A 27222-nucleotide genomic window follows, 5' to 3' on the forward strand; every position below is an offset into this window, starting at 1 on the left:
CGAGGGTACCGCTCTGCGCCTGTCCCGGCGGGGCGCACGGTACCGCGGCACTCCGCGGGGTCCCGTCCCCATCCCCTTCCTCCTGCGCCGGCCGTCCCGTGCTGGCCCTGCGAGGGCAGCAGCTGCCCCTCTGATTTTGGGGCAGATCCTTGGCTCCAAGGGCCAGTCCCTCCGGTGGGATGGGGCGCTTCACCGTCTGGGACTATGTGGTCTTTGCGGCCATGCTGCTGGTCTCGGCCGTTATCGGGATCTACTACGCCTTCGCGGGCGGGGGGCAGAAGACTTCCAAGGATTTCCTCACGGGGGGCCGCAGCATGAGCGCCCTGCCTGTCGCGCTCTCCCTCACCGCCAGCTTCATGTCTGCCGTCACCGTGCTGGGCACCCCTGCCGAGATCTACCGCTACGGTGCCATCTTCTGCATCTTCGCCATCACCTACGGCCTGGTGGTGCTGTGCAGCGCCGAGATCTTCCTGCCCGTCTTCTACAGGCTGGGCATTACCAGCACCTACGAGGTGAGGTGGAGCAGAAGGACCCTTTCCGCAGCCTTTGGGAGCTGAGGGGCTTCTCATGCCTGCTTTCTAGGTGTCTCCCCTCCGTCTTCCCCAAATCCCCTGCGCTCTGTGCTGCCCCATATCCCCACGCTCCCAAGGGCAGGCTGCAACCTGCCCTGTCCCTAAGTCTGCCCACGCTCTGTCCGCACAGAGGAGATGCACAACCTTGCTGCCTTGGCTCCGGAGCCGTGCACCATGCCAGGTTTGTTGCTTCACTCCAAATACTCAGCTCAAGCTTGGATGGTGACATGTGGTTCATGATGTGTAATTAATATACCAAGAGCAGAGTGCGAGAGCATCTAACGTAGGAACCCGAGTTCTCCTATTGTGCTCCCTCCAGAGAGGTTTCTAAGCTCAGGTGCTGCTGTGGAAGTCCCCTTCTGGCAGAGTGTATGTTTGTGCTGTTCCTAGAGATTTTGGGGAGGCACCTTTTCGGCCTAAGGCTGTTCACACTGGCAAATGACTTCCCGATCATGCTTATAGAGGGAGGTCAGCAAGTGCTGTGTCCACGAGAGTTCTCTTATTTCTGCCAAAATATGGCTGAGCTGGTCTTCGGCTCAGCGTGTGAGTTAAGGCAACGGCTAGCAGTGCAGAGACATCTGGGGAGGTAGGATGCACCACAGGCCGAGTCCGACCATTTTGGGGTGAGGAATCATCAGGTCAGAACTTTTTTCTGATTTAGAAAACTTGTGCAACCTGTTTATCTTCCTGCATGGAGATAGTTCCTAGCTGCAGATTTGGAAGCAAATTGCTAGTTTCACAGAGGACATAGGGAAAGGAGCATCGGTGCAGGTGAAAGTCCTTGGCTAGCTACTTCATTCTTGTGCATTTTATTACACTGTACAGGGGCGTTGCAGCACTGGAGGCTGAAAACAAGGTTTCTATTAGTAGATTTAGATAAGAATTCACCAACAGAAATCTGTGGTGGCTACCAGAGTGTTTTAAACCACTAATCTTTGGACCGTCAGTTATGATGGATACTTAAAACAGGGCTTTTCTAAATAAGGACCTATAATTATGACTGGAAACTCACCGGTAATCTTGGGGTTAAATCAGAGTAATGTACCTATAAAAGATATTATCTCCTATTTGTGAACAGAGTTCAGAGTTTAAACAACTTTTTGTGTCTGTCCAGGGGTTCAGGACGGCTTCCGTGTGCGGACATGCCCAGAGATCACATTTTAAATGGTCTATTCACGAGTGAGCACTTTGAGATACTTCAAGATTTGTCTGCGTCAATTGAACAGACTGTCAGGCAGAGGAAATCCCTCTTGTGCAACCACACAACTAAGAGGGTTGTTAGGACAGATGGTGGGAAGAAAGCGTGACAAACTCATTCAGAGGTTGTGCTGTCCCAGGCTAGACAGAAAAGTGGGGGTTCCTGTTTTGCAAAAGGCTAGATTTCCACTTACCAGTTGAAGATGGTGAGCTGCTTTGGGCAGTGCAGAAGGTGAGGTGACCATGGGAGCCAGCTGCTGACCACTGAAAACCTCATGCCCTCTCTCACAGCAGTTCGGTTGGACACACATAGTGCCAGTGTTCCCAAATCGACTGACTTAGGAATATCCATAATGTTTTCTTTTCCTCTCTGGTTTCACAACGCAAGCGGGTTCTGTTGTTTGCTGGTACATCACTGTGAACTTTTAGGTTGCCCTTGTGTGGAGTCATGAGTTGGAGTCAATGATCTTTGTGGTTCCCTTCAAACTCAGGATATTCAATGACTCTGTGGTACCACATGCGGGTCTTAGCCAGCTCCTTGTCTGTTGAGTGCCTCGAGGCAGCTGGGCAGCACCAGTTCTCATTCTGCAGACTTCATCATATGCTGACTAGCTTATGTCTACTTCACTTGCTCATTATCATTCACTACCTAGCAGTGAGGCCTGTAGAGGAATATCAAATCAAGTTGAAAGAGAGATCAGTCAAGGTGACTCTAAGACTTTTGGCCATTCATGAAAATGTAAGAATGTCACTACGCCCTTGCTGTGTTGCTCATCGCTTCCCTCTATTCCTATCATTAATGACAAGTTGTGATATAAACGTTTGGTTTTTCTTCTCTTTTGCAGTATTTAGAGCTTCGATTTAATAAGTACCTGCGCCTCTGTGGAACGGTCCTCTTCATTGTACAAACGGCAAGTAAACCTCAAAGCTGTTCTGTGGTCCTCGTAGCCACCAGGATCCTTCAGCTTAGTGTAGCTGGCTGTTTTCTTTGAATGGCTGACGAGGTTACCACAGTGTGTGGGTGGCTGGCAGTGGGACAAACAAAGCTCTTTCTGCTCCACAGCAATGAGGTGGGGAGCAGATGCTGGGCTACTTGCCGCATGGGTCTCTGTGTGCATTGTTGAGCCCCCAGAGCAGTACCTTGGCTTCAGCCACCCTTCACTGCAGGGTAGCAGTGTGAGGAGCAGTCAGTTGCCTGCCTGCTCAAGAAACCCACAACAGTTTCAACATGTAAACATGCCCAAATTATCTCCAGCAGCAGTTTTCATCCTGTGGTCGATGGATTCTGTGATTCCAACTAAGTCTCAAGGGTCTGTGAAAGGTGACGAAACAAGCTACCTGGAGCTGTCATTTGCTGTTCAAGGGTTTGTACTACCACTGAGAAAAACCTGTGTGTCTGCAAACTGCGAAGTAGCAAATTACAGCCTTGGGGAATGCTAAACTGAAGCAGTCCCTGCAGTTATTGTGGGTGCAGTTTGCTGCATCCAGCCCATTCAGTGAGTCAGTATGAGACCACAGTTTCTGCATTTACAGTGAACGTGTGCCAAATGCACCAGGAACAAAAATGTGTTCTTTTCACAACTTTGAAGTGGACTTTTTGTGGAAATCAAAGCAAGAATGAATATACAAACAGAAAGCTTTTCAAGTTACATGCTTGCTTTCTGCCCATTTTTGTATTTTTAAGACACACCAGGAGTTACAGGGCAATCACACCTGCAGCAGTACGATGGTGGTCAGTGCAGCGCTGATTACTGATTTGAACAGTCCTCCCAGCTGGCATTTATAGGTACACAAGCCCACAGGAAAAGTGGAGTGCTAGCATGTGACACTGTTTCACCAGCAAATACAAAGACATCACAGTTGCCTAAGTTGGAATAAGCCAAGCATAAAGCTTGCTTGCAGTGATCAGAAAAATAATTCTGTACAACTTACATATCTGCCCAAGGAAATGAACTAAATATCTATAGGTGTCTTTCTGTGCCAAGCACTAATAACCTACCCGAATAGGGAAAATAACAGTGAGGAAAGCAAAACCCCTCAAGATTTTAATGGTGTGATTTTAACTGTTCTGTGAATATTGGCATGTGTTTAAAAGAAGGAAAAGAAAAAGCATATGTAGTAATGCAACCTGAAAAACTACTGAAGAAGTGGAGAGATCATATCATCAGTCTTGTTTTAATTTACACAAAAATGTGATCGTACTTGTGACAAATTTTAATTTCTGATGGTTCAAAGCTTCTGGCACTTTTTTGCTGCATATGAGAAAGCCACTTTCTCATGCTGAATCACTGAATTACCAGGATTGTAGTGATGTGGGTTCTCTCCCCAGCATAGCTGCTGGCCATGGGTTAGAGTCCTGACACAGGGACTGGATTTGATCTGCTCAAAAGCCACAGTGAGTGCTCCACCAATTAGCCATCCTGCTGTGGTTTACTGCCTGTGCCTGAGGTGGACTCCACACTCATGGCAGGGGCAGAGGCTTGCTGGATGCTGGATGACGTCTGATTCTGCTGCTTTTCCATACCCAAGTCCCACCCCAGTAAATCAGGGCCAGTCATGGAAAGGTGATGAAGGCCAGCTCAGGACCTGACTGTGATTTAGATCCTTTCATTCAAGACCACTGATCTTCACAGAAGTTGTTCTGCACATAGGAAGCTGCATTCCCCTGAACCATGCCAAGTTGAACTTGTCCTGGTGGTCCAACACAGTAATAACAGTGGTAAAGAGGCAAACAGGGTTAAAAAATATACACAAAGAAATTATAGAGGATATCAGTGTATGAACCCCACTGTGCCCTTAAAAGTGGATAGAGCAGGTCCTTCATTTGTCTGTGTCTTTCAGTATTGAGTGAAAATACAAATCTGCTGATAACCATGCATGGCTTAATTTCACAGGAGTGTAATCCATTATAATGCTATCCATAATGACTAACTAATGCTGTGGGGTTTTTTTCTTACTCATGTGCATTATAGTTGCACACCGAGGGGCATATTGATCCCAAGACTGAGAAAATAAGTTGTAATAGATTCCTTGGCAAATGGTGTGTAAACCTCGTCAACTTCCTTCTGCTCTTGTTTCTACCATACAACTGCATTTTTAAGGCAGTAAAACAAGTTGATTTTAAAAGCCAGGAAAAGATGAAGAGGGATTTGGTATTCAAGAGTCAGTGGTATTTGTTTTAAGAACAGTAGGCTGAGAGACTGCAGTGCTGACTAGTCTCAGACATCGTTTTCTAACAATTGGAATTATTTCTCGACTGTTATGAATTTAAGAAATACAGACTGCACAAATGCTTGAAGACAAAACATCTCACAGAACTATCACCTTTTCCAGGAATTTACACTTCTCTTAATTTTATATCTTTTTTCCCCTTCTAGACTTTATACACTGGAATTGTTATTTACGCTCCAGCTTTAGCACTAAATCAAGGTAAGATGAGTATACTGCAACTGTTCTACATTAAAAATTTTGTCTGCATATAGTACTGGTATGCGCACTCCTAAGGATATAGTTCAAGGATTGACTGTGAAGTCTTCTAAGATATCTGTTGATCCTGCTTGGAATTCTGACAGAAGGCGTCCCAGCTGTAATCCTAGTTCCTTAATCCTTATTGTAAGGAATTATAGAAAAGGTTTGAAGGAAAAATCTGCTCTCATTTACTCTACTTCTCATGCTGTACCTGTAGGTCATGGCTACATTCAGAAAAGTTAAGAAGATTTAAGTAAATTTAGAAGGTAATAGAGAGACTGAACACACATTTAATTCCCCTGGTTAAGTGGGGAAGAGGAGACGTTTGGGGTCAAGAGGAGACTGAGGCAAAAGTTCCATAAATATAGTTTTGGGCCACCTGGAACTGTTTAACTTAGCCTATCATTTTCCATGGAAAAACAAATCAACAGCAAAGAGATCTTGAACTTAAGATGTTTGTTATGATATTTACAAAATGAAATATTTTCATTTTCTAATACAAAATGATATTTTGCTTTAAAAATGAGCCACATTTATTTTTAAAGGAGAAAAACGTTTTTCTGTGGAGCCAGATGAAACTTCTAATCTGCCACAATTAATTTATCCACTTGGCAAGAAAAGGCAATAACAAAATGCAAGCAAAAATTAATAATTTTGCCTAGAATGAAAATCCCACTTGTTCTGTGTTGTTTTTTTTTTTTCCTTTTTCCTTTTTCTGTGGCTTGTTCATTGAGCAAAAAGAAAGAACCCCCCCCAGACTGTCTGCATTGATCTCCTCCAGTGTATAAATCCCACAGGTTTTACATTCTGGACATTTATATTTGCTCTGCAAAGACACACTGAACCAAGCTGTGACCTAGCTGGCTCCCAGCTCAAAGCAATGATTTTCCTTCGTTTGCTGCAGCGTACTGCCTGGCAGTACGTGAGTGTGCCAAGCTGGGGCAGTGACAGCTTGTATGCCAACCGCAGCACAGTGCTGTCTGGCATAGACACGCTATCTTGTTTCCCAGAAAGAAAGAAGAATTAAAGAAAGAGGCTTTTAGTCTGCCATGTTTCTTCCAGACTATGCTTGGAGCGTCTCCATGGTCTTTACCAGCTCAAATCCCTGCCTGAGGACTCCCTGGGACTACCCAGGTGCTTCCAAGGAAGGACATATATTTTGAAACCTTCCTGAGTTGGGGCCTACAAGCATACTGGATGTGTTGCTGACAGCATTCACACTGAATATAAATATCTGCTTAGATCTCAACATGTACCTAACTGTTTAGCAGTTTGCAGTGTCTGTAACAACCGTTTAATTTTTAGAGCTGCTCAGGATGAATCCCCTGGTTTAGCCACACAAATCCTTCATTCATTCATTACCTCCCATTCTTGCATTTAACTTATTCCTATTTTTTGTTCAGCAACCAGATTGGGATAAAAAAATCAGCGTTATTTGTTTTGTCCCCAGTGCCTCATTCACACTGGTGCTGTTTCCCTGTTTTTCAGTCACGGGATTCGACTTGTGGGGTGCAGTGGTGGCGACCGGCGTGGTCTGCACTTTCTACTGCACACTGGTACGTGGGACCTTCAGAGGAGAAAAATCTCTGTTCCTTTCAACATTTGCATCAAATACGGGATTTATTGGAAAGTAGCCTAATAGCTGGTTTACCACGTGGGAGTACATTTCCCAGGGTAGCTGTACCCACAGGACCATACTCACCCAGGGACTTCTCTGGATGAAAAGACAGTCATGAGGTGACCCAAACTTCGTCCATTTTGATACATTGAAACTTCTGTTGTTGCTGAAAAAACAGGAAAAGTTAGATTTCCCTTCCTAAAAATCCTCCTGTGATTTTCCTTCTAATCTAGTGGGGTTTAGCTGTGTAATTTTTGAAGCACCTGCTTACTGCAAACATAATAGTCCTGTCTGTTATTGAATGGAGCCACTAAAAAATAGCAAGTGCCACATGAACAGATGAGTCTTTAGTTTAGTGTTAATTGGCCAAGTGTCCAGAAATTGTTAAATGGAACGTCAGTGACATAAATCTGTTTGTATATGTTGGATTAAATCATGTTTATTTTTATTCACATGAATGGCACACCTTCTGGAGTTAGTGGTACTGTATATAGGTGAGATGAGCACTGTCTGCCCAATTATCTTTGAGAGAAACTTCTGAATCAGGTTATTTGACAAAGGCAATGCTGGATTAAACTATGTGTATGGCCTAAGTAAATTCTAGTGCACTTCAAAATAGGGCCAGCATGGTCTGAACAGGTTTCAGGATGTAATTCCTAAACATCCCAGTGCAGAATTATTTCTGCTAAGGAAGAAAACGAAATGAATGTATTATGCATAATCCTCACAGTAACGTTTCCCTTAGCTGAGTGTGAGTGCGAAGCAAGGACGCTGCTGCCCTCTTGTACCTGATACGTGCTGTTCCTCCTGCAGGGTGGTCTGAAGGCAGTGGTGTGGACAGACGTTTTCCAGGTTGGAATCATGGTCGCTGGATTTTCGTCTGTGATTATACGAGCTGTGGTGGTTCAGGAGGGAATTGGACGCATTGTAAATGATTCCTACTATGGAGGAAGATTAAACTTCTGGGAGTGAGTTTGTACTTGCAGATGATGTGCCTCTTTATTCCTACAGAGCCAATGTGACTAGCTGTGAAGTTAAATTGCTACTGAAGGAGGAGGAGTTGTGACCCGACTTTTATATATTTTTAACAATCTTACCTAGTTTGAGGGGTATTTTTTAGGTTTTACACCATACAAAATCCTATGAAGATCAAAACCTTTTTACTTTTCAAGTAGGTGTTTTAAGGATAGATTTTGAATTCCACTGAAAGTGAATGGTGAATAGGTGAGGACAGTTGTATTTACACTTATAATTTGCAAACAGCTGGTTTGGCATTTCAGTTACTGAACCAAAACACCTGGGAAAATAACAGCTTTTGTCTCATCTGAAAAAGGGAAATGTTTTTCTTTTCCCTGAAAGAAAAATTAGAAGTAGTTTTAACAGCATTTTACTCTCCATTATTGTAACTAATTATAGCCTAAAAATATTTTTTTGAAAGGTCAAGAGTATGCATTCTGTCAGTGATGAATCAAAAACCACATTAGGTTAAAAAAAAGATAAAAAGTTACTATACTTCTGATGAGAAACTTCAGCCAGTGCAACTAGCGCAAGTTCAGTGCGACAAGTATTATCTTTTGTCCTCTTGTCTATCGGTTCACAATACTCATCAGGTGGTTCTGTAAAATTCTTCACCAGGTTTTTCAGTAGAGAATTCATTTGTGGGTGATTTTTTTTTTCTTCTCATGAACAGTCATTTTTTTCAATCTGTTTGGCAGATGTGCCATGGTTATACTGCATTGCTACTGCCCCCGGTCATAGAGTTCACAGATGGGAAAAGGAATAAAAGCATGTAATAGATGAAAAATAATATTACATTTTTCAGCAAGATAAGCTTAATTTATTGCTATATTAGAGTGTGATTTAAAAAATAATATATATGTATTTATGGCCATTCAAAATCTGCTATTCACTTAGGGCTAAATCGTCAGAATGTTTTACAGAGGCTGTGTCCACGAAGGCTGGGCGTGAAAACGCACCTTTACATTGGTGTCAGACTGACGTCCCTCTAGATAAGCAGGCCTATTAGGCTTTCTGCTGGAGCATCGTTTCATCATAGCAGTCACAGGCATCACACAGCTTTACTCAAGACTGTGGTTTATAGGCAAATAAATGGGTTAAACTTCACCTTTGGACGGATCAGAGTGTTTCACTGGATCAGAATGCCAGCTATGAGATTCAAAATGTGCTTTCCTTGATTTCATGTAAAGTTGGAGTACCTGAATATTCAAAAGCTGGTCACATTTTTAGAACAAGCATGGGGAAGTTTTTTCTTCTAGGCCTTAAGGTCTTCTCATATGTTCATATTTTGAATTTGTTTTCTCTTTTTTCTCTCTCTGTAGCTTTAATCCCAATCCTTTGCAAAGGCACACCTTCTGGACGATTGTTATAGGTGGGACCTTCACATGGACCGGCATATATGGGGTCAACCAGTCGCAAGTACAGAGATACATTGCTTGCAAAAGCAGGTTCCACGCAAAAATGTAAGTGTGCCTACAGTAACTCTTAATGTCTGAATTTAGCAGTGGCTACTCTTTATACGGGAGATTTTTTAAAAAGGATTGGTTTCTTGTCTATATAAAACCCATTTATAAAGGATAACAACTCTTGCTTTCTGTTATGTGGACCAGGTAGAAGGCAAATCGGCACAATAAATCCTGGTATTTGAATTACATATAATTGCTGTAACATTGAACTTTGTGCCAGGCTGTTCCACTGTGCCAGTATTCTTGCATACAAATGGCTGCATTAAGTTTATATGCAACTTAAAGGCCAAATAATATAGTACTTAGGCTGAAGCCATATCAAGACAGCATCTTGAATCGCTACTCTACTAAACTTAAATCATTGTGTGGGAATTTTGCATAAGTAAAGATTAAAAGATTTTTCCCTACCAATGAGTATGTGCATGAGAAAATGCAGAAATGTTTTATTTAGTGATAAAATTGCTGAGGAATCATGCATTCTCTTATAATAATAATAATAATAATGATGATGATGATGAAATTTTCTTCAGGAATTCACTATGGAAACTGGCAGTGTGTTCTGTTTTCCTTCAGTTTAAACATTTCTGATCAGCCTTTACTCCAGAATTACTAACTCTATTATCTTACCTTTTTCTTTAGTATCATTCCTGTAGCTCGTAACTCAGAATTTAAGAATCATGGGCGAGCTCATAAAGTCGATTTATAGGACAAATATATAAATGCACATCATAACTACAGTCCCTATAAATCCTACAATACAGTGATACAGAGAAGGAGTTTTATGAAGGCTTTCCCTTAATAAAGGCAGCAGAACTACCACAAAATCATGCACAACTTAGAGCAGAAATGTTTTGGGTAGAGCACTAATGAAAAATCTACTTTTCAGTCATTTATGCTGCAGACAGGGGTGAACTGATGCTCATCATCAGTCGCACCTCCAGCATGCAGTGCCACGTCTCCAACACACCATTTGGCTTCTCCCTGTGGCTGGGTTCCAGATTCTCGGCTCTGCAGAGGCAGGAGGTGCAGCCTACAGCTGTAATGCTGCTGGCACGACTGCATATAGGAAGACAGCCGCATACATTGTGCCAGATTTGTGTGCCCAGGAGAATGTTTGCCCCTGAGCACCTGCTCCATTTAGGGCTGTGCTCCTCTCTCACACCCTCCCTACCGTCTTTGTAAGGAGAGACACCTCCAGGTCATCCCAGAAAAGGAGTGTGGCCAAGGGGATATTTGGCACCATGGCAGCTTCTGGACAGATTTTCTGAGCTGTTGAAGCAGTTTTGACCAGGACTGGAGGCTGTCTGGTTCTGGAAAGACTTGGATGGGATTTATAGCTCATACTATGCTAGTGGTGGCACAGCCTTCATCACTCGAGTCCTCTCCTGCTGGCTGGGTGGTTGGGCTCCCTGGCATCTTGTGCAGGGAATTTCCCCTGCATGGAGAAATTGTTTTATATAATGGTTGCAGCTTGTCACAACTATAAACGCTTCCATTCTGTGGTGACTATCTAGTTCATTTGCAAATATAATTAGACACATCTGGCAAGTCACAGTGGTGGGCTGCACCTCTTACTGTCACTTTAGCTGTACACAGAAGTGTAAAATGTCATCAGGTCAAAGTAAAGGGTTTTGTACCCCTGTGGGATTTACTGTAAGGCTTTGTAAGGGACAGCACAATAATAAATCTGAGGTGAGAAAATAATTCTTTCACAGATCCCAACTTGCAGTTTTTGGGAAGGCCTTTAACAGTGGCACAAGAATAGGAATTTTCTCAGGCTTTGGGAAAGGATTTCACCCCATTCAAGAAACACACCAGTAGGCAGGAGCACATGCTGCAATACTCAAACAGTAGCTAGGTAAATTGAACATAATGTTCATATATGAACAATGACAGGCACTCAGAGCAGAGAAGCTACATTTTCAGAAAAATATGGGCTACTAACACAATTTTCTCTACTTTTCTTTCAGGGTCATCATCTGTCCTGTTTCAGTGCTAAAATCTTAGACCTAGCCTGAAACAAACAACCGAAAATTAGCCTTGTGCAGTCACAGTGCCTACTTCACCCAAACTCCACCCCATGCTACTCAGCCAAAATTAATGGGAACACCTCCCTCCAATACTGCTCCAATTATTATACCCCAGTGCTTAGTCATAGGGTGTACCATGAGCTGGGTTGTAAATCAGAAGGGAAAAAAACAGCTTTCTTTTAACTGACAAACACTGACGCAGTTAAAAACAAGAATTACCAGATTCAAACAAACAATTTCTTTTTCTTCCGTGTGTTTCTCTTGACTTTCTAATCTTTACTACAGGCTATAGGCTAGTATTGGTACGACGTCTGTTCAAAAGGTTTGGATTGATTTAACTGATTGGTTAAATTTTGTACTAAATCAGTTTATATCAAGGTAGATTATGCCAATGCAGGAACAGCTTCAGCTAAATGAATGCGAGGCATCCCAACCAATATGTAAGCATCTGTAAGAAGAGGACTACTAAATTTTTACTGAATTAGACTAGAGAGAAATGTAAAGTGCTGCTATTTCTGTTTTAAGACCACCCCTAATTGCAAATTCAAAGCATAAATGCAGAGTTTCCCCTATTATGTGCAAAACTGCTTTAATTTATATAGGTTTTTAAGAAAAGTTTACATTGTGCTTGCCAATAATTTTTCTATAGTGTAAAACTGGTAGTTCAACTAGTTAATCTACATTATGCCTTTCTGAAAATGTCCATTTCAATGCCTATAAAGTAAGGTTTACTTCTTCATTCATCCTGATGGTCCTCTTGAGCAGTCCAAAGGCTGGTGCCCCTTACCTTTTTTGGGACTGAAAGTGCTAAAAGGCTTCCTGAAACTTTGCAAGCATGGGTATATTTGCACACAATCCAAAGATCCTCCCAGCAGAGGTCTTAGCAGCTGGCACAGGTCCAGGGTGTGTGATCTGTCAGGCAGGTGAATCACTATCAGCAGATGGTACATGGCTAACTAGGAGGCAGCTGCTGGGAAGGAACGCTGTTTTTCAAGGCCAAGCTCCTGATGGGTGTGTTTGCTTGAACTGACCACCCTAGGTGAGAGGAACTTTGTGACACAGGAGTCATCAAGACCTGAGAGGCATTTGAGAAGATCGGGTAGTTAGATGGAAGGGAAAGGCCCTCACTGGGCAAGGACAACTATTTGTTCTTCACTGCCAATGGAGGATGTGTATTGTCTGTGGCAAAAGTAACGTTAATGCCTGATGAAAGTGCATTTCTGCTGTCAGTGTTAGCTGAGGATCCTGTCAGGACATGGGGAGGTGATGGAGTTACTGAACCATACCAGGTTCCAAGTTGTTTAGTTACTAAAGGGGAAGCCTTGGGGTCGGTGCCAACCCCTTGCACTCTGGAAGTGGCCACTGTAGGTGGCTCCAGACCAGATCTCAGGTCCAAGTGCCTTATTCCTGCCTCAAACAGAGACTGTCCCAGGAGGATGGTTGGGATTTCTTGCTTTACAAGGGTGACTCCAGCGTTGTGTAAGCACAACACTGCAGTTCCAGAGGCAAAGGAGTGCTGGCGCTGACTAAAAGGTACCCCGCACTTTGATCTGGGGCACCCCGCCTTACAAATCTGTCTGACGTTTGTCTTTACCAAAGGGTGTTGCAAGGGGGGAAGAGCATCTTGCCAGCTGCCTGCAACATAAAACTCATGCACATGATGAAACGTGGGATTGCCATATCGCTCGCATCATCTCCCCAGCAGGCTTTGTCAGGGGAAGGGCACTCAGACCATACCACCAAAATCAAAAGTGTAATCTGTACATTTAAAAACATGATCTCACAGCAGGTGAAATGCTGGGAGCTGTATCACGACTGACCAGGAGGTCTCGGTGTTGGCGCGGGGGCTTGTTCGCTTGGCCCCCGCAAGGTCTTGTGTGACGTTGACCTCTAACATGGTGTTTTTGTGTGTGTTGGTGCAGGTCCCTCTACATCAACCTGGTGGGGCTCTGGGCGATACTGGCCTGTGCAACGCTGTGTGGCCTGGCCCTCTACTCCATCTACAAGGACTGTGACCCGTGGATGGCAAAGCAGGTGTCAGCACTCGACCAGGTAGGGCCCCACGTTTCAGAGGGACGGGGCATCCTCCCTCTGCAGCCATAACAGCCAGTCGGTGGGGAGCTCAAGAGCCAGGGGGTTGGGAATAAGGCTGAGTCGCGTGTCAGATGAGTCTGTAACACTGCGGGATTGAGCTGAGACCATGGCAGGAAGGAATACCCTGGAGAAAGCATCAGTCCTCAGCACTGTTCAGTCCCGGTGTTCCCCAGCTGCCCCAGTGCTGCAGGTCTCTCGGCACCAGGGAAGGAGAGTGGCAGGGAGAGCAGCGATGTGGAGAGCGCTCAGTCCACCTACCTCTGCAGGTATTTGGGTTTTTCACCCAAAATGAGTTCTGGGCGATCAAACCATGTTGTGCTGTGCTGCGGCGAAACCACCTTGTAACCGATGGTGACCTCTCCCTGAATAGGCCCCGAGCAGCGGATTTACCTGAGGAACAGGAGCTCTGGGAGCCCACAGACTGACCAGACTCAGGGCACAAGGCAATCATACAAGTGTCCTTTTTTCATATGTTTATGCCTGGAATAGTTGTAGGCTCTGGATAACGCAGCACAGACAATAGCTGGAAAGCCACAGAAGAGCACAGTTGACAGAAGGCAGGGCCACCTGGTCTTTAAGGGCAGAATAAAATGCCAAGGTGGAAAGGAAATTGAGTTGTTCCTGTCAGTCAAATTCTTCTGGTGGAAACCGGAAGCAAAATACTAAGAAGACCAACTTGTCTGTGAAAAAAATTTTTCACAGAAAGAAAATCTTGAAACTCCTCTCTCTTTCCAGCACTCACATCTTGCAAAGGTCAACAAATGACACACGGTTTCCAATAAGGAAATTGCTCTCAGGCACCCTGAGGTTATTGGACTGTATCTACAAACCCTTCTATGGAGTCAACAGCAGACATAAGCACCCAAGCCCAACAGAGTGATGTACAGCACAGGCTACCTGCTGCCCAGCACGAGCTTCGTGTACTACTGTCGCTGGAAACCAAGCCTGACTCCACACATAGGTGTGCTCACCTCTGCTAGGTGGTCTAAACAGACTTTGCTGTATCTTGAGTGAGTGTTTTAGGATTGGTTTTCTCTGTAGAAAACCAATAATTAGTGCAAGGTGAGACATGCAGAATTAGAAGAGCTGGGCAGAATGCCAGTGAGAAGGCTATAACAAAAATAATACAATGACAAAAAGAAAAATTAGGGCAAGATAGTAATATTTCTTACTCTCTGAATTTTTCAGCTAATGCCATACCTGGTGCTGGATATTCTCCATGATTTTCCAGGAGTTCCAGGACTTTTTGTGGCTAGTGCCTACAGTGGGACATTAAGGTAATGTAATCATTTGGAACCTAGTGTCTTTTTAAAATTATTTTTAGTTAGATCTGAAGTTGCATTTATATGAAAACTTCCGCATTTCATTTCTTTGTCTAGTTAATTTTTATTCTTTAAAAAAAACACTATAACATCTTTGATGATGCAGCATAAAAGTCCGTAGTTTCCAACAGTGGCACTCTGAGGTCCTAGGACTCAAAGCTGTCTGGAGTTCCATACTATAATCTATGTGAGGAAACAGCTAGCTACATGCGTCGTATGGCACTAACAAATCCTCCTCTATGCTTTTAAGGCCCCTCTCCTATAGGAATTTTCAAGTGTTATAAATGGGTGGTGACACAAAATAGCTACAATTTGGGGAGATTTTCTACTGCTTATTTTTAATAATTTTCCAGTTTCAAACCTACATAACTTTAAAGCCATCTCCCTTTCTTCATCCCTGATCTTTAGAGTCTTGTTTATGAAAGAGTTCCTGGACTTCCAATTGTCTTGAATAAACCCCACAAAACCCGCAATCACTATATATTTTTACTGAAGAAGAGAAATCAATCCCCTTCTATCCCATAGTGGGGAGTGTTTTGATCAGGACTCCCAAGGAGCATCTTTTAGGAAACATCGCCTCTCTTGAGGAAGGCACTGAACAATAATAAGCAGATAAAATGAGGAAACTTAAGAATATGACACCAGAATAGTTTTTTTGTTCTAAGCACTTGTAACTACACAGAAAGAGGGAACAGCCAGGATATTTACTTTTTTTCCATGCTGAGGTAAAGCTAGTGACTTGTGAGAGCAAGGTACACATAGACAAAAGTCTTTTTGCCTTAGGAGTGCTGTTTTCCCCAACCCCATAGGGAGCCTGGAATAGTTCAGTTTGGACTACATACCTAATTTTTAGATGACTATAATTAGATTATTTGAATCCTCCTCTGAGGGTGCATTCAAAGTGATCAGTGACCGGGACTTTTACCTACCCAGATATGTGGTGTGTAGATCATTTGTGAAGATACCACATATACCAGTAGTGTTTACAGCTTAGCCACATGTAATAGATATTTTCATTGACTTTTTCACGCCCATCTAATTTCTTCAAGATTTGCCTTGCCCTCACTAAGAGCAATTATTTTAAACAATTTTTGTAAGCTATTAACTGCATCACCTGGAATAATTAGTTATTTCAATGAATACAGCAGTTACATTAGTCTTCTGACAATGTTCTAGGCAGTGGCAGTCTCTGCCAGTAACTCACCTGTTATCTAGGATTTCAGCTTCTAAGGTAAAAAAATTGTATAAATCTTGCCTTCTGTAGTACAGTGTCCTCCAGCATCAATGCCCTGGCTGCTGTGACTGTTGAAGACCTCATTAGGCCAAACTTCAGATCCCTCTCTGAAAAGAAGTTGTCGTGGATTTCCATGGGGATGAGTATGTCTGGAAAACATCTTTTCCACTTTTCCTTGATTCCTATCTCGTTTATGGCAGCGTAAGTCAGGAGTAAGTGCATTCACACCAATAGGACTGTGTCGGCGCCACACCTGTGGGGAGAAGACATCAGCTGTGTAGGTTTTACACAAAATGGGGGACAAGCTATTTCAAATTAATATAAGGAAAAAAGAGAAGCCATCTTGTTTGATCTTCAAGCAGGGAAGATGTACTGCATCTGCATTCTGTGTCGATGCACAGTACTACAAAGCCAAATGTCTCAGACCGAAACACTTGTTATTTTTCTTTTATCTGTCAAAAATGAGAAGCATGGGAAATAATTTTGTAACAAACCTTTTTAATGAGTGATGCACGAGCAATAGCATCGTGTCCCAGTAACACTCCAGAGAACTTCACATCTTCTCTGATGTCCTCTTAGACCTTCAATCTGTTTAGCTTCTCTATTTACTGTGGCTCAAAGAAGAGGGTCAGAACTAGGCTGAGCAGATGGTTTAAATCTCTGAGGTGCATTTGCCGTCCCCGCTGGTTGTGCTGTCAGCAACAGCTGCAGGTGTAGCCCAAGACAGTGTTTGGAGTAAGCATGGAAAAACACAGTCCCAGCATGGTGTCATAACCCATAGCAGTGAGCACAGCCGACTGGTGACAGGTGACAAGTATTAAATATTTTCACCTGAGAGCAGTTTCTTAAACATTAGCGCAAACAGTATTTATGCCAAAATTGTTGTTGGTCTTGCCACAAGTTGCCTGACATATCACATTAAACAGTGAGATTAACCTATTGCTTGTGCAGTGAAGGGGTAGAGGTGAAAAAAAAACACCCAAAAAAGCCAGTGTTCTGGGTCCTGGGAAGAGACACTACATCCTGGTGACCTGGGTTGTTCTTTGTCAGGGCACCAGCTCCCAGTAATCTGCCAACATTTACTTTCTTGCTCCAAAGACTTTAGACTGACAAGCACAAATAATTACTTCAAAATAAGGACTATGACACAGGACATTAGCTGAGAAAAACAAACTATGGCTAATCCGTATGGCTGCCATTTAGTAAGTAATCTTTAGCAATATACAAGAAGAGGATTTTAGCAAGTTTGCATGATCTCCTCTTAATACAAATAGAAAACTGACGTTTCGGCCAATGCAGACTCTTCAAGAAAAACCCAGATGCTACAGGTTTGTTTTGGAGATGTCAGGGGCCATACTGGGTTAGAAGGAAACATTTCTGTTAGTGCTTTTCCAACTCCGGCAGATTTATGTAACGTTCTGCCTTTATCCCACAGGCCTGTTTTATGGCGGAGTCTGCATCGCTATGGCTGCACTGGCATCTCTCCTGGGAGCCTTGCTGCAGGTAGGTGTCAGAGTTGAATGACCCAGAATGAATTATGTAAGAAAATGATTGCTGGATACCATTATGAGATTAGTGTTCATTCTGTGTTGCGTACTGGCCTCAAACAGCCCACGGCTCAGCCTCTGCTTTAAGCACACGTGTCACTGTACCAAGTCCTGCCAGCCGAGTGTGCGCCACTTAAAAAAAATAAACCCTCATAATTTCCTTCCCAACATCTTCCCTTCTTGCCATGTTGGAGGCTTTGACTTTCTTGTACAGCACCTGATAACAGACTCTCTTCCTTCCTCAGGCAGCACTCAGCATTTTTGGCATGGTTGGTGGCCCCCTTTTAGGACTATTTGCCTTGGGAATCCTCTTCTCCTTTGCAAACGGAATTGTAAGTAGAAATTTAAGGCCCTGTTTGTCCAAAATTAATTGATTATTCTGGGCATCTCCTTTTCCCTTTCCCCATAATAATTTTGTGTTAGGCAGCAAGGAAGATGCTTATCTCCCTTATCTCCTTATGCCAAGGTAGTGACAAACAGGATTGTATAGGAACTGGAAATTCCATCCCATGAAAATGTCTACATGACTGGGGGGAGGGGGTGGGTGGGTGGGAAATCTGAATACAAATGAAACCTTGGCAAGGATTTCTGGAAAACACAGTTTCAGAAGCAGGGAACAATGTGTCTTGAGATGTAGCTGAACAGCCAGTAGATTCAGAGGATGCCTGAGCAAAAGGGGGTCAGGCTGGGAAAATGGGGCCCAAGCAATTGCAGACTGAATTGGGATGTTCTCAGACTGCTTCAGTATTGTGAAATTACCATTTCCAGACAAAAAAAGTATTCTGTTAAAAAGTGGATTTGATGAACTTTAGGAATATGATCCATGGGTTAGTCTGACAGGATTTCTGTTGAGGAAGGTTCACTAATCACTAACTTTACCCTTCTGCTGAGACAAATTCTGTGTATATATTAAAAAACCAAAAACAAAACAAAAAAACCCAAACAACAACAAAACCCCTCAAAACCCCACTACCTGTCAGCCAAAAGAGTAGAGTTACCCTGAAGCAGAAGAGACTTTTGCCAGAACACATGAGAAAAAGGAAAAATTGCTCCTGTATTTGTTCATGGAGGGCCTCAAATTGAGCAATATTTTCCCATATACCATGCAGCCCGAAGCTATCCCTGGATTGTGAAGGCATAGTGGCAAAATAAAAAGAGGTATGCTCAGGAGCTGTGAGTGAACGCTGTGTTTCTCAAAAGGGGAATGAAGTGCTCTCCCCAGCTGTATATTTCATTTTTATTATGGAGCCTACAGTTTAGATTATCTCGATTGTTTCTTACTCATGTAGGTGTTGGGTTTTTTAAATACCCTTATGCTTTTCCTGTAAATCCAAGTTTCATTTTCTGTTTTGCAGGGTGCATTTGTGGGTCTTGTCAGTGGCTTTGTTGTTTCACTTTGGGTTGGAATTGGCTCTCAGATTTATCCTCCACTCCCAGAGCGGACCAAGCCACTGTATCTCTCAACTGCAGGCTGTAATATATCCTCAGGAAATTTCACGTCAACAGCAAATCCATTAACGACAATCTTCACCACACCGACTGCAGAGAGGTATACAAGTTTGTCACGTGCAATCAACAACACATGTATTTGTTTTAAAGCGACACAAACATCTGCTTGGCATTTGGGTTACTCTATCCATCCCTGGTTTAAGATGAAGCACTTTTCTCTGATTTTTTTCTTTTTCCTGTCAGGATGAAGTTTCTCTGAGTTACCCTAGAACAAAAGTCAAAGTGAATCTTCCTACTGATCTGAAAAGCTTCAGTTCAATATTTGAGTCTAAAGGCTTGGTTATGCCTTACTGAGAACCATGGTGTTAAAGAAAGCATGACATTTTTAGTTATTTGATTAACTTCCACAGTCTGTCACACGAATGGAAGCAGTAGGCAGTTAAAGGGCAATTTGCCAGTTTAACAGCCCCACCTACAACAGCTTCTCTGTGCAGAAATAGTTCTGTTCAGGAAATTCAGAAGACAGCATACTCCATATAAGGGGCAAAATATAAGAGCTCCCCTTTGCAATAACTGTACGTCTTATTCGGACTGCCACAATTACATGTAACAGTTATGAATGACAATATAGGGAACAACAGGAACAGAAGGAAGCTGAACAAACACATTTCTTGGGATTCCTAATGCTTAGAGCACTGTACAATCAACAGATACCCTGGTGCACGCATGGGTGCCCAGCGTCCAGTGTCAGGTGCTACACCTTTCCCACGAGGCCTCCAGCATTGCTTATGGTGGGGGGAAGCAGCTCTGGTGACAGAGCACACTGTCAGGGAGACTACGTAAGGTGTACACTGAGGTGTGACGGTTGCCCCATTGTTTCTGGCTGTTTAGAGCTGCACGTGGCTGATTTCCTATGTGTTTTTAATTTTGGTGTCCTCTGCTTTAAATAATGTCCCCCCTGCTAAAGAAGTTATCTCTTCATCTGGATTGCTGGAGCGCTCAGCTCTGCACTGGGCTCCTAGCAGAGGCAGGACTGTCCTGTTTTACCTGCTCTGTCCCATGCGTTGTTTGCCTCACTCTAGTGACCAGTCTCCTCCCATACGAGGGAACTCGCCCCGCAAATTTTAGAACAAATTTTCAGTGACCGTTTCATTGTACAGTGGTAGTTCAAGACTACCACGTCACTTGATTCAACAGTAATTCTCTCTTTATGTGCTGCCTGGAAACAGACAACATTTTCAAGTTGCTTGGAATAGGAAAGCAGAAGTTAACACTTTTTCTGCTCTTTTTCAGGCCTGCCCTGGCAGACAACTGGTACTCCTTGTCTTATCTCTACTTCAGCACACTTGGGACACTTATTACAGTGGTTGTGGGAGTAATTATCAGCCTCCTAACAGGTACTAGTTCCAGAGCTGTGATTGATTGTGCCTTAGACCTCTTTCAAACTAAGATTGCCACAGGAAGGGCGTTATCACAAACACCGTGTAAAGGTTTCCATCCTAAATCTCATTTCCTCCCCTCAGCCCTTCTGCATCCCACTCTCTGTCTCTGCTCACAGCAGAAGTTACTTCACATTCCTAAGGAGAAGGAAGTTTCAGTAGTTTTTTTAACCTGAGGGGCAAAAATTACAATGAATAAGATATCTGTCTTTCCTGTTTTATCAGATGCCAGCAGGGACTGGAGGTTTAAGGGTTGTCCCTGAACATGGCAACAGCTCCAGGCAAGGAGATGAACCCATGCTTCTAGAAGACAAAAGCAGTTTCACTTTGAGTGAGTTCGGAGCACTCAAGGGTTGTCTGCACTCGTACAGTGCATGCTTCACCACAGCCCCCCAGCACGTACCTAAGAGTGGCAGCTCCCATGCATGGCTGTGTTAGCTTCTTCCTCAGTTTCCCGCCACTTTTTGTGCAAGGGGCAAAAAGCAGCACCTCACAGGTAAGAGCAGGGACTTCAGGTCCAGCCCCTGGCCTCACTACTTTTGCATCTAGGTGAGATGCAGAGTGCACCTGTCAACCTCCTCATGCATGGCAGAAATGGCACAGAAGCAGCTGCTCTCACAGCTTTCCCCAGTATAACCAGCCAGATTCCTGTGACAGCCCTCATCCTGTGAGCTTTCAGACTTAGTCGGACCTACAACTACTCCAGGACTACAAAACTCCAAACCCAACAGACAAACTTGCTTCCATTAGCTATCAGAGCTAATTAACAGTGCCTCCATCTCCTTTCTTTCCCCCACACATTCTCACACAAGAATAATCTTCCATGCCTTAAAGATGTCTAAACATCCCATTACCCTCATCCCCTTCACCTTGGGGCTGCCCTTAAATAACTCTCTCAAAATTCCCGGTGTCTCGGGGACAGGAGTCTTGCTAACAGGGAGCTGAGGACTGGGCTCAGGCTCCAGGGCAGCACTGGGCACCACAGCTCATGGGTTAGCAGGGTGGTCCCAGATACCACTGCATGGGATTCATCCTTTTCTGATGATTACCTCAGGTTTTTTACATCAGGAGAAATTTGGGGACGATTTAGGAATCTCTGGGAAATTACTAAAGCATTTCAAATAGGCCTTGAGGTATCATTTTGTATTTTAAGAAGTGCAGGGTGTACATCATTGTAAAGAAATGATCTCTAAGGCCTGTGATTGCTTGATGGCTTTTGCTGCATGACTGTCCTGCTGGCCTGGCCCAGCTGCCATAGCTGGCCTCTGGCATATCACTTGCGTGTGGAAACCTGGCTGATTGAAACCTGCCTCCTTTGCAGGAGGACTAAAGCAGAACACAGATCGCAGATTCCAGCTGACCAAGGAAGATTTCCTGTCCAACTTCTCACGGTCTAAATCTGAGGCAGTAAGTGTAATTATGCATCTCTGAACTAAACCAATCTTTCCTCCCGGGGACAAAGGCAGACAGTCCCTGACTTGTATTTTCCCACCAGGATGAATAGCAGCTGATGCTTTAAGGCAGTAGCAGCACACAAGGCGGGTAGTAGTAAAGCAGCTGGCATGGGCAGGGAAGCTATGCTTGGCCACAGCTTGACTTCAGTCAACAACAGAGCAGCAGCTGAGACAAGGGACAGTTGTTCTCCGGGTTTCTGCCAAAATACTCCCTTACTAGTCTCTTGGAAGCTGGCCCAAGACACACTTTGGACTCAGCAAGGCTTCCTTTGTTTGTAAACGCGTTCTCCAAAGCCTGCATTTTTTTGCAACTTTAGCTAATGTTTGAGAAAAAACATTTCTAGTCAGAGTATCTGTTTCCTAGCTCCCACCCTAAGGTATAAGAAAAGGTGAGACATTATTGGGTAATAACATCGCCTAGAAGGGAGAATGTAGGGGAAATTTGTTTTGTTTTGACGTAAACTATAGATCACTTTTCAGGCAGTATCATCAGGGAGCTGAACATTCAAGCTCAGCTTTGTTCAGTGCTTTTCAAGTGCTGCAGTATAGGCACCAATTGTATCTTTGGGGTGGTCCAGTTTGCAAAATGTTTTTGCCCAGTGACAGCAACTCTTTTTAGTCTGATCTCATGTATTTCAGCTTCTGGATGTGGACACTAGGGAGGGAAAGTGGTTTTTACAATACTGTTTTAATGCTGTTTGCCCATGTCAGGACTGGACACCAGCTATCCAGTTATTGTCATTCATGGGGGCCAACATCTGTTTTCACTATTGGGAATTTAATTTCTGAAGCCTTTTGAAAAAAAACACCTACATGGAAGCTGATGTGCACAGCCACAGTTTCCTACTCGGAGTCAGAACCAAGTGTCCGCCTGATTATATAGCTAGGGGCTGGATAACAAGTGGTTGGCATCACAAATAATGCAGAAGGTTGTCAAGAAAAAAAATATAGGGGAACTGAACAACTTCCTGCATATGAAGAGCTCAACATCTCATTATGTTTAACAGAGATGGACCACCAAAGCAACGATGCAGGTAATCTGCTCTTCATGCCAAAGATGAGGCAGGGACCAAGGGTTGAGACTCAATAGCTCGGGGACCTGGTGATGACAGATTGCTAGACATCAAAACAGCAATCAGAACTTTGCACACCTGAAAATACTTTAGATGTTTTGCAGGACAAGAACATTTTATGTGACCAGAACATTTTACACAACTAGCACCTTGTGCAATAAGAACCTTTCCATGCCCCTAGAAAAATACCAGTTACTGCAATGAATAACTACTTGTGCTTTGTCAGCAACCAACGTGTGTTTTCCTGCAAGGCATCCTGTATGTCAGGCTTGACTCTGCTTGCATGTAGCTCAAAGAGAGGAAGACTCTTTCTTCCACTTCACAGCACAGCTTTTGTCTTTTGTTTTTTTAGCCAGAGAAAGTGGAAGTGTTGAACTGGAAACCGTTTACCGTGGCACCCGAAGGAACCGACAACCCTGCCTTCAGCCACATGGAAATGGATATTGCAAGCAATAAGGACAAAGTCAATGGCCTTCATATATGACACGAGGCCATGTCAGGCCACGAGGACAGTTTTGTTTCTGTAAAGCACTGTTGGAATTCCTGTGCTGGGTCACTTACCGCCCTGCTGGGGTCACGGACAGGAATCTGCGGAGCTTCGTGGCACTGTCACCTATGCATGACCTTGACATGAGTCAAGACAGGAATCAGGTCTTTCTTGCACTTCCTTCCTCTCTCTCCCACTCTGGATCTTGGTGACAGGGCTTAAGGCAATGTTTCTATGTGAAATATTTGCCTCATATTCTTGAACCTCCTGGAAAATATCTTTTAATCTCAGTTCACTCCCGGAGTAAATTTTTTATTTGGTATGAGCACTGTTTTCCCACACATGGCTGTTTTTCTGGTTTGTGTTTCTTCCTTTTTTTTCTTTTTGTCATTAAATGTATGAAGAGGTTAGGGCTGCAGGACCTTATCAGGTTGCAAGAAACAGTGGGCCTTTTTTTAGTACAGGAGGTGTATTTAGTGCCATCTGGTTCCTTTGTAGAACTGATCTCCTTGAGAGTGTATTTATTTTGTTGGTTTTGTCATATCTGTTTGGTTTTATTAAGCCACTTGATCCCTGGTTTCCTGCATGTGTTCCCCCGTGCTCACTGCTGGAAGCTATGAGAGTGTCTTTGGTGGTGGGTAGGGGCAAGAGTCAGTCATATCCATCCCTTCACACCCTTCTTCTCCCCTGTCTTACCCTGACAGAGCTGGTCCTCATGAAGGAAATAAGCTTCCTGGGCTTTTAATTCAATGCCATATTGCAGAACCACTGTAGTCTTCTACTTCATGCCCAGCATGCTGGCCTAGGTCTGCTCTCACACTGGGCTGGGCCTAGTGATGCAGAGACAGACGCTAATGCAAGACAAGGGCCCTCCTTGCGGCGCCAGACAAGGGGGAAGGCTACATCGGCAGTTGCCATTACCTGCGGAGCTGTGGGCTGATACCCCATGTAGCCGTTTGTGTTCTTGCTGTCCCTGTGGTCACTCTGGGGATTCATGTTCTGGTTGGTCCAGATCGGGTGAAAGCACACCGTGTGTTTTGGTAGAGCTCATGGTGCAGTCTCCCGGGATGGGCAAGGGATGGCAGAGGCTGTCGTTTGGTGAGGTGTGCTTCAGGGCACGGGGCAGCTCATCCTCTGGCTAGGCTGCCAGGAGATGCCGAGCAGCACATCCTCTCCAGATCATGCATTGTACCTGTGGTTTGGCAGGGTGCAAACCCCCGTTGCTTCCTAATCCCGTGGGCTTTCTGGTGCAGCAGAGAACAGGCTCGGACCCACTGTGTTGGTTTTGTACTGCAGGCGTTTTGCTATGGCTGTGCGTGGGTGTTTAAATCTCCTCTACAGCAGCAGAATCTAGTTAGAAAGTAAAAGTCGTTGCAGAAAGTTGAGCTGTGAAGCTTATAAAGCAGTCATGCTTGAGAATCAAATGAAAAATTGACTGCGTGCCTTAAATGCTTTCTAAAAGTTACACTGTGTTTGTGCCAGGTGCTGAGCTGCTGTACTTGGAATATGACACAGTGCTAGTTTATCTACCTTGACCGGGGCCCTTTAGCGTCTAAATCAATGCCCCTGCGACAGAGGGCAGCTGGTGACGTACTGCGTAAGATGAACTGACAGGATGAGAAAACATTAGGAAGAAAAAATGGGCTCTGAGGGGCAGAGCTCCACAGGAGGAGAACAGGCAGGCAGGCACCGTACGGGTGCCACCAGGAGCACGACTCCATTGGCTAATCCCCTGCAAAACTACATGACAGAGGCAGGTTTCCTTTGCTGCCTAAAGCGCTGGTTTGAATGATCCAGTGCAGAGTTTGGGGCTAGCCTCTTATTGTCCATTCCTGTGCTGCAGCACTGTGACCAGGTAAGTGCCTGGAGCCACTGTGTGGAAGGGCAGTGAGCGAGAGGGATGGATCCCATGAGTTACGTCTTGTGTCATCTATCCAAGATCTGAGACAAACGAGCATCCTGAATAAAGTCTTCTGGGATTCAGGACTGGGGTCTCTATTCTGGGACTCTGTGGTCGCTCTGAGACAACCAGTTCAGGGACTGAATAAGCTGTGTTTCTCACATCTCAGAAGGTAAGCACAGCTCATTGAGCCCTGTGCCTTACCTTTGCAGTTCAGAAATAGATACTGCATTTCATGCTACAGAATAGTTCTTGAGCCTTGGACTACAGTAATTTGTACTGAGCAGGTACTTTCAGCCTGCAGATCTGAAAAAGGGTAAGTACTGGTATCTCCATGCTGCTGCCAAGTGCTGAAATGCACTGGTGTGCCTCTGCATACCTGTGCTTGGTAAGCTGCGGACAGAGAGAAGGGGAGCCTGTAGCAAGCCCTTGACCCCTGTGCCTGCTGGTACGGCTACAGCCTGCCCAGCAAACACACTGAACTCTCATCTGAACGTGCTTCTCAGGAGAGTGACGGATCACCGCTGCGTTAAACAGCATCAGCCCGGCCTGCATCGCACCACTCTGTGCAAAAGATTGTGCACTGTAATTGATACTGCCTTACGCTGTGATGAGCTGTGACTTCCACCTGCTGTGTTTGCACAGTGATGACTAGGTCTTCCCAGTTGTCATAACTAAGAAAAAAAATGTAGCTCCACCGAGTTGTTTTCTCAGTGCTTTGAATCCATGCAGCTGTTTGAAACAGAGAAAACAGGTAGATGACCAGCTTATCTTCACTTACTGCGTAAAGTCATTATTTGAGCACTGAGCAGTCATTTAACCCTAATTTTGGTATGGGGTGAAAGTTTGGGCCAGTTGGTATCTGTTGGTCCATAACCACAACGCCAAGATGAGTTTTCACTGGGGCAGATACCTCGCTGTAAGAGGTTTAGAGACAAACACGCGTAAGCTTTGCAGATGACCCTGGCAACCACCCCCCTTCTTCCCAGCTAACCTCCCACAGTTGCTGCAGAGCTAGAAGGTGACTCTTTTTGCCTCACTTTTTTTTTTCTATATTATCCTTGTTTTAATTGGCATCACTAATTAAAGCAATTAATTTTGAATACTATTTTCTCTGGGATTATATACTGTCCTCTGCTAGTCAGGTTTTCAGCCAGGCCTTGTCTGTGTAAAAGCAGCAAGGTAATTCTTGGTGTCTCCATCACACTCCTGCCCCTGATCCTTCATCTCTCCCAGCTAAAAGCTCACCCGACAAAGAAATGCAGGATGCTCAAAGGTGATTAATTCCATGGGAGCACTCCACACTGTCCAAATGACATGCAGCATCTGGCAGGGTCAAGAGAAAAAACAAGATGGAACATTAAAAAAAGAACTGAAGCCACAACAGGAACAATATTTGACTATGTGAATACACAGAGGATCCACAGAGAGAAAGTAGTGATGGATTTTGGCCCTTTCTGGTCTGTGTTTAAATTTGCTTCCACCTGACTGGTCTGTTTGCTTTCTGAACTAAAAAGGTAAACAGAAAATAATTCATGAATGCCAAACAGCAAGTATTTTCTATGCATCATTTATTTTAAAGTTTATTGCGTCACATTATACAAGCATTAAACATGGCTTTATGTTGATGATTTTTTTTAAGTGTGAAAACTTCACATTCTTCTCCATAGGGTTTTTCTATTTACAAATAAACAATATCTCTATATACTTTATATATATTTATATTATATATATGGTAAATAATGTAACTCCCCTCAGAAAGATTTAAAATAAAAAAAGAACTGATTTGTAAACAGGGTTTCTGTTGTAGTATTTGGTGGCTTGAACACAGACAATGCTCTATACCTAGGATTTT

General features: G+C 43.9%; 1 protein-coding gene across 1 annotated transcript; it reads left to right on the forward strand.

Moving 5' to 3' along the window:
• The first annotated feature begins 179 nt into the window (after positions 1 to 179).
• SLC5A8 (solute carrier family 5 (sodium/monocarboxylate cotransporter), member 8) lies at positions 180 to 23464 on the forward strand. Its single transcript, XM_010160643.1, has 15 exons — positions 180 to 512; positions 2615 to 2680; positions 5147 to 5198; positions 6726 to 6793; positions 7669 to 7823; positions 9195 to 9335; positions 13291 to 13420; positions 14651 to 14739; positions 16049 to 16161; positions 17454 to 17521; positions 17811 to 17897; positions 18921 to 19114; positions 20308 to 20411; positions 21775 to 21860; positions 23333 to 23464. The coding sequence occupies exons 1-15, from the start codon at positions 180 to 182 to the stop codon at positions 23462 to 23464; spliced, it is 1818 nt and encodes a 605-aa protein (XP_010158945.1).
• Positions 23465 to 27222: the final 3758 nt, after the last annotated feature.

The sequence above is a fragment of the Eurypyga helias genome, unplaced genomic scaffold, assembly GCF_000690775.1.
Source record: "Eurypyga helias isolate BGI_N326 unplaced genomic scaffold, ASM69077v1 scaffold410, whole genome shotgun sequence".
Classification (NCBI taxonomy): Eukaryota; Metazoa; Chordata; class Aves; order Eurypygiformes; family Eurypygidae; genus Eurypyga; species Eurypyga helias.

Bases quoted from the DNA above. Each gene is read 5' to 3' on its own strand.
- SLC5A8 (XM_010160643.1), top strand. From the start codon at position 180: ATGGGGCGCTTCACCGTCTGGGACTATGTGGTCTTTGCGGCCATGCTG. The intron at 16,162-17,453 runs GTATGTCTGGAA...TTTATCCCACAG, and splicing joins GTGGATTTCCATGGGGATGA to GCCTGTTTTATGGCGGAGTC. The intron at 21,861-23,332 runs GTAAGTGTAATT...TTGTTTTTTTAG, and splicing joins CACGGTCTAAATCTGAGGCA to CCAGAGAAAGTGGAAGTGTT.